Source organism: Trifolium pratense, linkage group LG7, assembly GCF_020283565.1.
Source record: "Trifolium pratense cultivar HEN17-A07 linkage group LG7, ARS_RC_1.1, whole genome shotgun sequence".
In the NCBI taxonomy this organism is placed as follows: Eukaryota; Viridiplantae; Streptophyta; class Magnoliopsida; order Fabales; family Fabaceae; genus Trifolium; species Trifolium pratense.
This window is the reverse complement of record NC_060065.1, coordinates 13956315-13969116: the sequence shown is the minus strand read 5'-3', so window position 1 is coordinate 13969116 and position 12802 is coordinate 13956315. Positions and strand designations below refer to the sequence as shown.

The 12802-nt window shown below is 36.6% G+C and overlaps 1 protein-coding gene across 14 annotated transcripts; it reads left to right on the top strand.

Moving 5' to 3' along the window:
* Positions 1-703: 703 nt before the first annotated feature.
* LOC123895668 (probable ADP-ribosylation factor GTPase-activating protein AGD15) lies at positions 704-12402 on the top strand. 14 transcript variants are annotated; one of them, XR_006804476.1, is made up of 10 exons: positions 704-1070; positions 1745-1835; positions 2374-2470; positions 2692-2784; positions 4584-4673; positions 5279-5369; positions 9482-9563; positions 10169-10386; positions 11865-11955; positions 12028-12402. XR_006804476.1 is itself a non-coding variant. In XM_045946136.1 (5 exons), exons 1-5 carry the CDS (start codon positions 1045-1047, stop codon positions 2714-2716), a joined length of 294 nt encoding a protein of 97 aa, XP_045802092.1. In that variant the 5' UTR covers positions 704-1044; the 3' UTR covers positions 2717-3591. The 14 variants fall into 14 exon arrangements, 1 of the variants encoding a protein (XP_045802092.1); XR_006804483.1 differs by lacking the exon at positions 10169-10386; XR_006804485.1 differs by lacking the exon at positions 11865-11955 and having other exon boundaries at positions 9474-9563; positions 10225-10259.
* The last annotated feature ends 400 nt before the right edge of the window (positions 12403-12802 follow it).

The following is a 12802-nucleotide window of genomic DNA, read 5'->3' as shown; positions in this document are numbered from 1 at the left end:
TAAATTATTGAATTCTTTTGGAATTCATAATGAAAAATATAATTGAGTTTTCTAAGTTCTTCGGGTATTAAGGGCCCGTTTGGCCTGACTTTTTTTCCACTTCTTTTTTACTTAAAAGTAAGAAGCTAGGCCAAACAACAATTTCTAAAAGTTATAGTAAAAAAAAAAAAACAGTTTCTATATTTTAGAAAAAATAATAATATATTATCAAATATATATTTTAACCCTATTATAATAAAAAACAACAACTTTTAACTTTTTTTTATAAAAAAATTTAAGATTTACCAAACAATTTTAACTTTAGTTAAAAAAACTATTATTTCTAGCTTTATGATTAAAAGAACTTCTGCACCTAAAAAAAGCTAGGCCAAACGGACCCTAAGTTTATTGAATTAAGTTTTTGGTTTTTTTTGGTCCTTTCTTTTTTTTTTATTTTGTTTTTTTAATTAAAAAAAATGTTAATATTTACACAAATAACACATGTTAAGAAAGTAAAAATAGAAATAATATACTGAAATGTGTGCATTTAACTTTTTAAATATTAATTTTTTTTAACACAATTTTCCATATTTAGAAAAATAAATCAAAATTCTATAACTCACAATGCAGAAAAAGAAAAAAAAAACGAAAGTTTTGATTTTTTTTTTTGACAAAACGGTAGTTTTGATTTGAAATCTTAATTATTCAATGTTCAAATCACAAACTCATAATTCATAAATCATTCTCCACACTCAAAATCTCTTAATCCCCAAATTCTCTCTTTCTATCTCTCTCACACTCCTTTGAAACACAACATTCCTTTTTAACTCTAAATTCAGAGATAGTTTCTTGATTAGGGTTCTTTGTTGTCACTATCGCTACTTTAATCTTTCATTATCACTAACTCTTGAATTCAATTTCATCCTAATTCATAATCGATTCATTCTACCCAATTTGTTTTCTCTTTGCAACACTCTTTCCTTCTCCGTCATTCATCATAACGCAACACGTTCGTGTAACTCGCTCACTCCACTCGCTCCGTAACTTGTTCTCGATTTTTTCATCATGCCGAAGGCTAAACTTGATAACAGGTAAATCTTTTCTATCCATTCTTTTTTATTTTTCTTGCGATTTTCTGATTTTGATTTTTAGGGTTTAGATGAACAATTTTCATCTCCAATTTGTAATGAATCGTTCCATCTGGTTTTTATTTCGATTTGAATCTTGAATTAATTTGATATATGATTTCTTTTTTTACTTTTTGTCGTATGGTATATGATTTGAATCTTGAATTAATTTGATGTCCATATATGATATATCTGCTTATCATTGTGTTGTCTCACTTGTTTTTTTTTTTTTTTACTTAAAAATCACATTTTTATTGCCATATTTTCTTACTATTGATGATAAGATTCGATTCACGTTTCTGAAAAAAAAGTCTTCTGATTCACAATTTGAATCTTGATCTGATTGATAACCATTGCGCTGAGCACTTAAATCCAGCTATTTAAAAGTGTTTCACTCAATTCTAAGTTTTTTCTTTTCATTCAATTTGCTTATGTTCCTATCATATGATTTTGGGGATGCTTTAACATTGAATTTACTTAGGATTATGAGATATAATTATAGTTGAAAGTTTTTGTCGTGTGAAAGAAAGCAAAACAGCCACATTCATTGTTCATTGTAGCAGTGTAAAGTTTAGCATCTGATCTTGCAAATTCTATTGTTGAAATTAATGAGTTTTTTTGGAATTTTATTATTTCAGTGCACCACAATGGGCTAGTGTGAACTTAGGAATTTTCATTTGCATGCAATATTCAGGGATTCAACGGAGTCTTGGAGTGCATATATCAAAGGTAAATACATTTTTGTTCCTTCTCAGTTTAGAAATTTTATAATGGCCGAACCTTCTGATTTTGTTACAAGGTGAGGTCCACAACTTTGGATACATGGTTGCCAGAACAAGTTTCTTTCATGCAATGTAAGAAACTATATATGGAATCTATTTCTTAATTACTTTCTTTGTGAAATGTACTATTGAGCAAATTATGAGATACAATGAGCAACTCTTGCTTTCTCTCTTATAGGACATTAAGTAATATTGATTTGATTAGCTCTTTCTTTACTCATGGAAGATATCCCTGTTGCCAAATAGCGGCTATATCACTACAGTGTAGCAGAATGTTAACAAACTACTATTGCTCCATGATACATGATTCAGCACAAAGTGTTTTCAAGTAATGGCTATAGCTGCATTATAAGCCTATAACACTAGCATAGCGAAATTTTAACAAACCGCTATTTTTTGCAATTAACTGTGCTAGAAGATATGATAATTGTTACAAATGTTGTTTGGCTCTTGCAAGTGCAACTTATATGGTGTGGTTTATGCAGATACGGATAATGTGAAGACAAATAAGCCCTGGGAAGCTAAACTGCCACCAAATTTTGACAGAAATGGATGTGGAATCGAGAAGTTTATCTGTGCCGAGTAAACTGTCAATATATTCTTATACATCACTATATGGTTCTAAATTGTAGTCGCGGTTGTGACTTGTGGATTATGAGATATAGTATACTTGAAAGTTTTTGTCGTGTAAAAGAGCAAAACAGCCACCTTCATTGTTCATTGTAGCAGTGTAAAGTTTAGCATTTGATCTTGCAAATTCTATTGTTGAAATTAATGAGTTTTTTGGAATTATATTATTTCAGGCCACCACGAGGGGCTAGTGTGTGAACATAGGAATTTTCATTTGCATGCAATGTTCAGGGATTCACCGGAGTCTAGGAGTGCATATATCAAAGGTTTATATACATTTTTGTTCCTTCTCAGTTTAGAAATTTTATAATGGCTGAACCTTCTGATTTTGTTAGAAGGTGAGGTCCACAACTTTGGATACATGGTTGCCAGAACAAGTTTCTTTCATGCAATATAAGAAAATATGGAATCTATTTCTTAATTACTTTCTTTGTGAAATGTACAATTGAGCAAATTATTAGATACATGAGCAACTCTTGCTTTCTCTCTTATAGGACATTACGTAACATCTATTTGATTAGCTCTTTCTTTACTCATGGAAGATATCGGTGTTGCCAAATAACTGCTATAGCTGCACTATAAGCCTATAACACTAGCATAGCGAAATTTTAATGAACCGCTATTTTTTGCAATTGATAGAGCTAGAAGATATGATAATTGTTACAAATGTTGTTGGGCTAAATTGCAGTTCCGGTTGTGACTTGTGGTTACACCGTGACCTTTAATACTATGGAATAATATAGTCGCAATTGAAATACTGATGCGAAGACTTTATATTGTGTCTACAGACTACAATTTAGAACTATGCTAGTAACATCGATGTTCTTATATTGAGGTAATGTGCTGGATGTGTCCCTCGGTGTCCCTAAATTGAACTTATGTCCCTCGGTGTCCCTAAATTGATCTTATGTCCCTCGGTGTCCCTAAATTGAGCTTAAGTCCCTCGGGGTCCATAAATTGAGCTTACGTCCCTCGGTGTCCCTAAATTGAGCTTACGTCCCTCGGTGTCCCTAAATTGAGCTTACGTCCCTCGGTGTCCCTAAATTGAGCTTACGTCCCTCGGTGTCCCTAAATTGAGCTTATGTCCCTCGATGTCCCTAAATTGAGCTTATGTCCCTCGATGTCCCTAAATTGAACTTATGTCCCTCAGTGTCCCTAAATTGAGCTTATGTCCCTCGATGTCCAAATTGAGCATATGACCCTCGATGTTCCTAAATAGATCTTATGTCCCTCGATGTCCCTAAATTGAGCTTATGACCCTCAATGTTCGTAAAATGAACTTATGTCCCTCGATGTCCCAAAATTGAACTTTTGTCCCTCGATGTCCCTAAATTGAGCATATACGGTGTCCCTAAATTGAGCATATACGGTGTCCCTAAATTGAGCATATGCCCCTCGGTGTCCCAAAATTGAGCTTATGTCCCTCGGTGTCCCTAAATTGAGCTTATGTCCCTCGATGTCCCTAAATTGAGCTTATGTCCCTCGATGTCCCTAAATTGAACTTATCTCCCTCGGTGTCCCTAAATTTAGCAAATGTCCCTCGGTGTCCCTAAATTGAGCTTATGTCTCTCGGTGTCCCTAAATTGAACTTATGTCCCTCGGTGTCCCTAAATTGAGCATATGACCCTCGATGTCCCTAAATTGAGTTTATGTCCCTAGATTTCCCTAAATTGAGCTTATGACCCTCAATGTCCGTAAAATGAGCTTATGTCCCTCGGTGTCCCTAAATGGAGCTTATGTCCCTCGATGTCCCTAAATGGAGCTTATGCCCCCCCGATGTCCCTAAATTTATCTTATATCCCTCGGTGTCCCTAAATAGAGCTTATGTCCCTCGATGTCCCTAAATTGAGCTTATGTCCTTCGATGTCCCTAAATTGAGCCGTTGTCCCTCAATGTCCCTAAATTGATTCCAAACCCGCTGATAACAGGTAAATCGCTTCTATCCATTCTTTATTCTTTTTTTGCGTTTTTTTATTTTGATTTTTAGGTTTTAGATGAACAATTTTTATCAACAATTTGTAATGAATCGTTCGATCTGGTTTTTAATTCAATTTTTTTGTTGAAGTGTAACAGGAAGGAAACAGATGAACCTTGCCGCTACGGATCCTAACAAGCCGAAGAAGCTACCAAGGACATAATCCCATGTTAAATTCTGGTGCGTTATAATAAATCACTGCTTAAACTTAGTGTAGACAATTACTTTTTTTTTTTCTGTCAACTTTGTATAATCAAACTGTTATTTTCTTTTTTTCCTTTGTGTCGTATGATATATGATTTGAATCTTGAAATAATTTGATGTTCATATATGATATATCTGCTTATCATTTTGTTGTTTCACTTGGTTTTTTTACTTAAAAATGACATTTTTATTGCCAATATAACTTACTATTAATGATAAGATTCAATTCACGTTTCTGAAAAAAAAAAAAAAAGTCTTCTGATTCACAATTTGAATCTTGATCTGATTGATAACCATTGCGCTGAGCACTTAAATCCAGCTATTTAAAAGTGTTTCACTCAATTCTAAGTTTTTTCTTTTCATTCACTTTGCTTATATTTCTATCATCTGATTTTGGGGATGCTTTAACATTGAATTTACTTAGGATTATCAGATATAATTATATTTGAAAGTTTTTGTCGTGTGAAAGAAAGCAAAACAGCCACATTCATTGTTCATTGTAGCAGTGTAAAGTTTAGCAACTAATCTGGCAAATTCTATTGTTGAAATTAATGAGTTTTTTTGGAATTTTATTATTTCAGGGCATCACGATGGGCTAGTGTGAACTTAAGAATTTTTATTTGCATGCAATTTTCAGGGATTCACCGGAGTCTAGGAGTGCATATATCAAAGGTTTATATACATTTTTGTTCCTTCTCAGTTTAGAAATTTTATAATGGCTGAACCTTCTGATTTTGTTACAAGGTGAGGTCCACAACTTTGGATACATGGTTGCCAGAACAAGTTTCTTTCATGCAATGTAAGAAACTATGGAATCTATTTCTTAATTACTTTCTTTGTGAAATTTACTATTGAGCAAATTATGAGATACAATGAGCAACTCTTGCTTTCTCTCTTATATGACATTACGTAATATCAATTTGATTTGCTCTTTCTTTACTCATGGATGATATCCGTGTTGCCAAATAACTGCTATAGCTGCATTATAAGCCTATAACACTAGCAGAGCGAAATTTTAAATGAACCACTATTTTTTGCAATTGACAGTGCTAGAAGATATGATAATTGTTACAAATGTTGTTGGGCTAAATTGCAGTTCCGGTTGTGACTTGTGGTTACACTGTGACCCTTAATACTATGGCATAATATAGTTGCAATTGAAATGCTGTTGCGAAAACTTTATATTGTGTCTACAGACTACAATTTAGAGCTAGCCTAGCAACATCGATGTTCTTATATTGAGGTAATGTGCTGGATGTGTCCCTCTGTCTCCCAAAATTGAGCTTATGTCCCTCGGTGTCCCTAAATTGAGTTTATGTCCCTCGGTGTCCCTAAAATGAGCTTATTTATGTCCCTCGATGTCCTTAAATTGAACTTATGTCCCTCGGTGTCCCTAAATTGAGCATATGTCCCTCGGTGTCCCAAAATTAAGCTTATGCCCCTCGGTGTCCCTAAATTGAACTTATGTCCCTCGATGTCCCTAATTGAGCATATGACCCACGATGTCCCTAAATTGAGCATATGACCCACGGTGTCCCTAAATTGAGCTTATGTCCCTCGGTGTCCCTAAATTGAGCTTATGTCCCTCGGTGTCCCTAAATTGAGCTTATGTCCCTCGGTGTCCCTAAATTGAGCTTATGTCCCTCGGTGTCCCTAAATTGAGCTTGTGTCCCTCGATGTCTCTAAATTGAAGTTATGTCCCTCGATGTCCCTAGATTGAGCTAACGTCACTCGGTGTCCCTAAATTGAGCTTGTGTCCCTCGATGTCCCTAAATTGAGCTTATGTCCCTCGGTGTCCCTAAATTGAGCTTATGTCCCTCGGTGTCCCTAAATTGAGCTTTTGTCCCTCGATGTCCCTAAATTGAGCTTATGTCCCTCGTTGTCCCTAAATTGAGCTTATGTCCCTCGATGTCCCTAAATTGAGCTTATGTCCCTCGGTGTCCCTAAATTGAACTTATGTCCCTCGATGTCCCTAAATTGAGCTTTTGTCCCTCGTTGTCCCTAAATTGAGCTTATGTCCCTCGTTGTCCCTAAATTGAGCTTATGTCCCTCGGTGTCCCTAAATTGAGCTTATGTCCCTCGGTGTCCCTAAATTGAGCTTTTGTCCCTCGATGTCCCTAAATTGAGCTTATGTCCCTCGTTGTCCCTAAATTGAGCTTATGTCCCTCGATGTCCCTAAATTGAGCTTATGTCCCTCGGTGTCCCTAAATTGAACTTATGTCCCTCGATGTCCCTAAATTGAGCTTTTGTCCCTCGTTGTCCCTAAATTGAGCTTATGTCCCTCGTTGTCCCTAAATTGAGCTTATGTCCTTCGATGTCCCTAAATTGAGCTCATGTCCCTCGGTGTCCCTAAATTGATTCCAAACCCGCTGATAACAGGTAAATCGCTTCTATCAGTTCTTTCTTCATGTGAAAGAAAGCAAGACAGCCACATTCATTGTTCATTTTAGCAGTGTAAAGTTTAGTATCTGATCTTGCAAATTCTATTCTTGAAATTAATGAGTTTTTTTGGAATTATATTATTTCAGGGCACCACAATGGGCTAGTGTGAACCTAGGAATTTTCATTTGCATGCAATTTTCAGGGATTCACCGGAGTCTAGGTGTGCATATCTCAAAGGTTTATATACATTTTTGTTCATTCTCAATTTAGAAATTTTATAATGGCTGAACCTTTTGATTTTGTTACAAGGTGAGGTCCACAACTTTGGATACATGGTTGCCAGAACAAGTTTCTTTCATGCAATGGAAGAAACTATGGAATCTATTTTTTAATTACTTTCTTTGTGAAATGTACTATTGAGCAAATTATTAGATACACTGAGCAACTCTTTCTTTTTCTCCTAAAGGACATTACGTAATTTCGATTTGATCGATTAGGTCTTTCTTTACTCATGGAAGATATCGGTGTTGCCAAATAGCGGCTATAGCACTATAGCGTAGCAGAATGTTAACAACTATTGCTCCATGATAAGCGATTCAGTACAAACTGTTTTCAAGTAACTGCTATAGCTGCACTTAAAGCCTATAACACTAGCATAGTGAAATTTTAACGATCCGCTATTTTTTGAAATTGACAGTGCTAGAAGATATTATAATTGTTGCAAATGTTGTTTGGCTAAATTGTTACAAATGTTGTTTGGCTAAATATACAGACAACAATTTAGAACTATGCTAGCAACATCGATGTTCTTATATTGAGGTAATGTGCTGGATGTGTCCCTAGGTGTCCCTAAATTGAGCTTATGTCCCTCGGTGTCCCTAAATTGAACATATGTCCCTCTGTGTCCCTAAATTGAGCCTAGGTCCTTCGGTGTGCCTAAATTGAGCTTATGTCCCTCGGTGTGTCTAACTTGAGCTTATGTCCCTTGGTGTGCCTAACTTGAGCTTATGTCCCTCGGTGTCCCTAAATTGAGCTTATGTCCCTCGATTTCCAAATTGAGCATATGACCCTTGATGTCCCTAAATTGAGCTTATGTCCCTCGATGTCCCTAAATTGAGCTTATGACCCTCAATGTCCCTAAAATGAGCCTATGTCCCTCGATGTCCCAAAATAGAGCTTATGTCCCTCGATGTCCCAAAATAGAGTTTATGTCCCTCGATGTCCAAATTAAGCATATGACCCTCGATGTCCCTAAATTGAGCTTATGTTCCTCGGTGTCCCTAAATTTAGCTTATGTTCCTCGGTGTCCCTAAATTTAGCTTATGTTCCTCGGTGTCCCTAAATTGAGCTTATGTCCCTCGATGTCCCTAAATTGAGCTTATGTCCCTCGGTGTCCCTAAATTGAGCTTATGACCCTCGCTGTCCCAAAATTGAGCTTATGTCCCTCGATGTCCCAAAATTGAGCTTATGTCCCAAGGTTTCCAAATTCAGCATATGACCCTCGATGTCCCTGAATTGAGCTTATCTCTTTCGGTGTCCAAATTCAGCATATGACCCTCGATGTCCCTAAATTGAGCTTATGTCCCTCAATGTCCCTAAATTGAGCTTATGTCCCTCGGTGTCCCTAAATTGACCTTATGTCCCTCGGTGTCCCTAAATGTAGCTTATGTCCGTCGGTGTCCCTAAATTGAGCGTATGTCCCTCGGTGTCTCAAAATTGAGCTTATGTCCCTTGGTGTCCCTAAATTGAGCTTACGATGTCCCTAAATTGAGCTTATGTCCCTCGGTGTCCCTAAATTGAGCTTATGTCCCTCGGTGTCCCTAAATTGAGCTTATGTCCCTCGGTGTCCCTAAATTGAACTTTTGTCCCTCGGTGTCCCTAAATTGAACTTTTGTCCCTCGGTGTCCCTAAATTGAGCTTATGTCCCTCGATGTTCCTAAATTGAGCTTATGTCCCTCGGTGTCCCTAAATTGAGCTTATGTCCCTCGATATCCCTAAATTGAGCTTATGTCCCTCGATGTCCCTAAATTGAGCTTATGTCCCTCGGTGTCCCTAAATGGAGCTTATGTCCCTCGATGTCCCTAAATGGAGCTTATGCCCCCCCGATGTCCCTAAATTTATCTTATATCCCTCGGTGTCCCTAAATAGAGCTTATGTCCCTCGATGTCCCTAAATTGAGCTTATGTCCTTCGATGTCCCTAAATTGAGCCGTTGTCCCTCAATGTCCCTAAATTGATTCCAAACCCGCTGATAATAGGTAAATCGCTTCTATCCATTCTTTATTCTTTTTTTGCGTTTTTTTATTTTGATTTTTAGGTTTTAGATGAACAATTTTTATCAACAATTTGTAATGAATCGTTCGATCTGGTTTTTAAGTCAATTTTTTTGTTGAAGTGTAACAGGAAGGAAACAGATGAACCTTGCCGCTACGGATCCTAACAAGCCGAAGAAGCTACCAAGGACATAATCCCATGTTGAATTCTGGTGCGTTATAATAAATCACTGCTTAAACTTAGTGTAGACAATTACTTTTTTTTTTTCTGTCAACTTTGTATAATCAAACTGTTATTTTCTTTTTTTCCTTTGTGTCGTATGATATATGATTTGAATCTTGAAATAATTTGATGTTCATATATGATATATCTGCTTATCATTTTGTTGTTTCACTTGGTTTTTTTACTTAAAAATGACATTTTTATTGCCAATATAACTTACTATTAATGATAAGATTCAATTCACGTTTCTGAAAAAAAAAAAAAAAGTCTTCTGATTCACAATTTGAATCTTGATCTGATTGATAACCATTGCGCTGAGCACTTAAATCCAGCTATTTAAAAGTGTTTCACTCAATTCTAAGTTTTTTCTTTTCATTCACTTTGCTTATATTTCTATCATCTGATTTTGGGGATGCTTTAACATTGAATTTACTTAGGATTATCAGATATAATTATATTTGAAAGTTTTTGTCGTGTGAAAGAAAGCAAAACAGCCACATTCATTGTTCATTGTAGCAGTGTAAAGTTTAGCAACTAATCTGGCAAATTCTATTGTTGAAATTAATGAGTTTTTTTGGAATTTTATTATTTCAGGGCATCACGATGGGCTAGTGTGAACTTAAGAATTTTTATTTGCATGCAATTTTCAGGGATTCACCGGAGTCTAGGAGTGCATATATCAAAGGTTTATATACATTTTTGTTCCTTCTCAGTTTAGAAATTTTATAATGGCTGAACCTTCTGATTTTGTTACAAGGTGAGGTCCACAACTTTGGATACATGGTTGCCAGAACAAGTTTCTTTCATGCAATGTAAGAAACTATGGAATCTATTTCTTAATTACTTTCTTTGTGAAATTTACTATTGAGCAAATTATGAGATACAATGAGCAACTCTTGCTTTCTCTCTTATATGACATTACGTAATATCAATTTGATTTGCTCTTTCTTTACTCATGGATGATATCCGTGTTGCCAAATAACTGCTATAGCTGCATTATAAGCCTATAACACTAGCAGAGCGAAATTTTAAATGAACCACTATTTTTTGCAATTGACAGTGCTAGAAGATATGATAATTGTTACAAATGTTGTTGGGCTAAATTGCAGTTCCGGTTGTGACTTGTGGTTACACTGTGACCCTTAATACTATGGCATAATATAGTTGCAATTGAAATGCTGTTGCGAAAACTTTATATTGTGTCTACAGACTACAATTTAGAGCTAGCCTAGCAACATCGATGTTCTTATATTGAGGTAATGTGCTGGATGTGTCCCTCTGTCTCCCAAAATTGAGCTTATGTCCCTCGGTGTCCCTAAATTGAGTTTATGTCCCTCGGTGTCCCTAAAATGAGCTTATTTATGTCCCTCGATGTCCTTAAATTGAACTTATGTCCCTCGGTGTCCCTAAATTGAGCATATGTCCCTCGGTGTCCCAAAATTAAGCTTATGCCCCTCGGTGTCCCTAAATTGAACTTATGTCCCTCGATGTCCCTAATTGAGCATATGACCCACGATGTCCCTAAATTGAGCATATGACCCACGATGTCCCTAAATTGACTTTATGTCCCTCGGTGTCCCTAAATTGAGCTTATGTCCCTCGGTGTCCCTAAATTGAGCTTATGTCCCTCGGTGTCCCTAAATTGAGCTTATGTCCCTCGGTGTCCCTAAATTGAGCTTGTGTCCCTCGATGTCTCTAAATTGAAGTTATGTCCCTCGATGTCCCTAGATTGAGCTAACGTCACTCGGTGTCCCTAAATTGAGCTTGTGTCCCTCGATGTCCCTAAATTGAGCTTATGTCCCTCGGTGTCCCTAAATTGAGCTTATGTCCCTCGGTGTTCCTAAATTGAACTTTTGTCCCTCGATGTCCCTAAATTGAGCTTATGTCCCTCGTTGTCCCTAAATTGAGCTTATGTCCCTCGATGTCCCTCGATGTCCCTCAATTGAGCTTATGTCCCTCGGTGTCCCTAAATTGAACTTATGTCCCTCGATGTCCCTAAATTGAGCTTATGTCCCTCGTTGTCCCTAAATTGAGCTTATGTCCCTCGTTGTCCCTAAATTGAGCTTATGTCCTTCGATGTCCCTAAATTGAGCTCATGTCCCTCGGTGTCCCTAAATTGATTCCAAACCCGCTGATAACAGGTAAATCGCTTCTATCAGTTCTTTCTTCATGTGAAAGAAAGCAAGACAGCCACATTCATTGTTCACTTTAGCAGTGTAAAGTTTAGTATCTGATCTTGCAAATTCTATTCTTGAAATTAATGAGTTTTTTTGGAATTATATTATTTCAGGGCACCACAATGGGCTAGTGTGAACCTAGGAATTTTCATTTGCATGCAATTTTCAGGGATTCACCGGAGTCTTGGTGTGCATATCTCAAAGGTTTATATACATTTTTGTTCATTCTCAATTTAGAAATTTTATAATGGCTGAACCTTTTGATTTTGTTACAAGGTGAGGTCCACAACTTTGGATACATGGTTGCCAGAACAAGTTTCTTTCATGCAATGGAAGAAACTATGGAATCTATTTTTTAATTACTTTCTTTGTGAAATGTACTATTGAGCAAATTATTAGATACACTGAGCAACTCTTTCTTTTTCTCCTAAAGGACATTACGTAATTTCGATTTGATCGATTAGGTCTTTCTTTACTCATGGAAGATATCGGTGTTGCCAAATAGCGGCTATAGCACTATAGCGTAGCAGAATGTTAACAACTATTGCTCCATGATAAGCGATTCAGTACAAACTGTTTTCAAGTAACTGCTATAGCTGCACTTAAAGCCTATAACACTAGCATAGTGAAATTTTAACGATCCGCTATTTTTTGAAATTGACAGTGCTAGAAGATATTATAATTGTTGCAAATGTTGTTTGGCTAAATTGTTACAAATGTTGTTTGGCTAAATATACAGACAACAATTTAGAACTATGCTAGCAACATCGATGTTCTTATATTGAGGTAATGTGCTGGATGTGTCCCTAGGTGTCCCTAAATTGAGCTTATGTCCCTCGGTGTCCCTAAATTGAACATATGTCCCTCTGTGTCCCTAAATTGAGCCTAGGTCCTTCGGTGTGCCTAAATTGAGCTTATGTCCCTCGGTGTGTCTAACTTGAGCTTATGTCCCTTGGTGTGCCTAACTTGAGCTTATGTCCCTCGGTGTCCCTAAATTGAGCTTATGTCCCTCGATTTCCAAATTGAGCATATGACCCTTGATGTCCCTAAA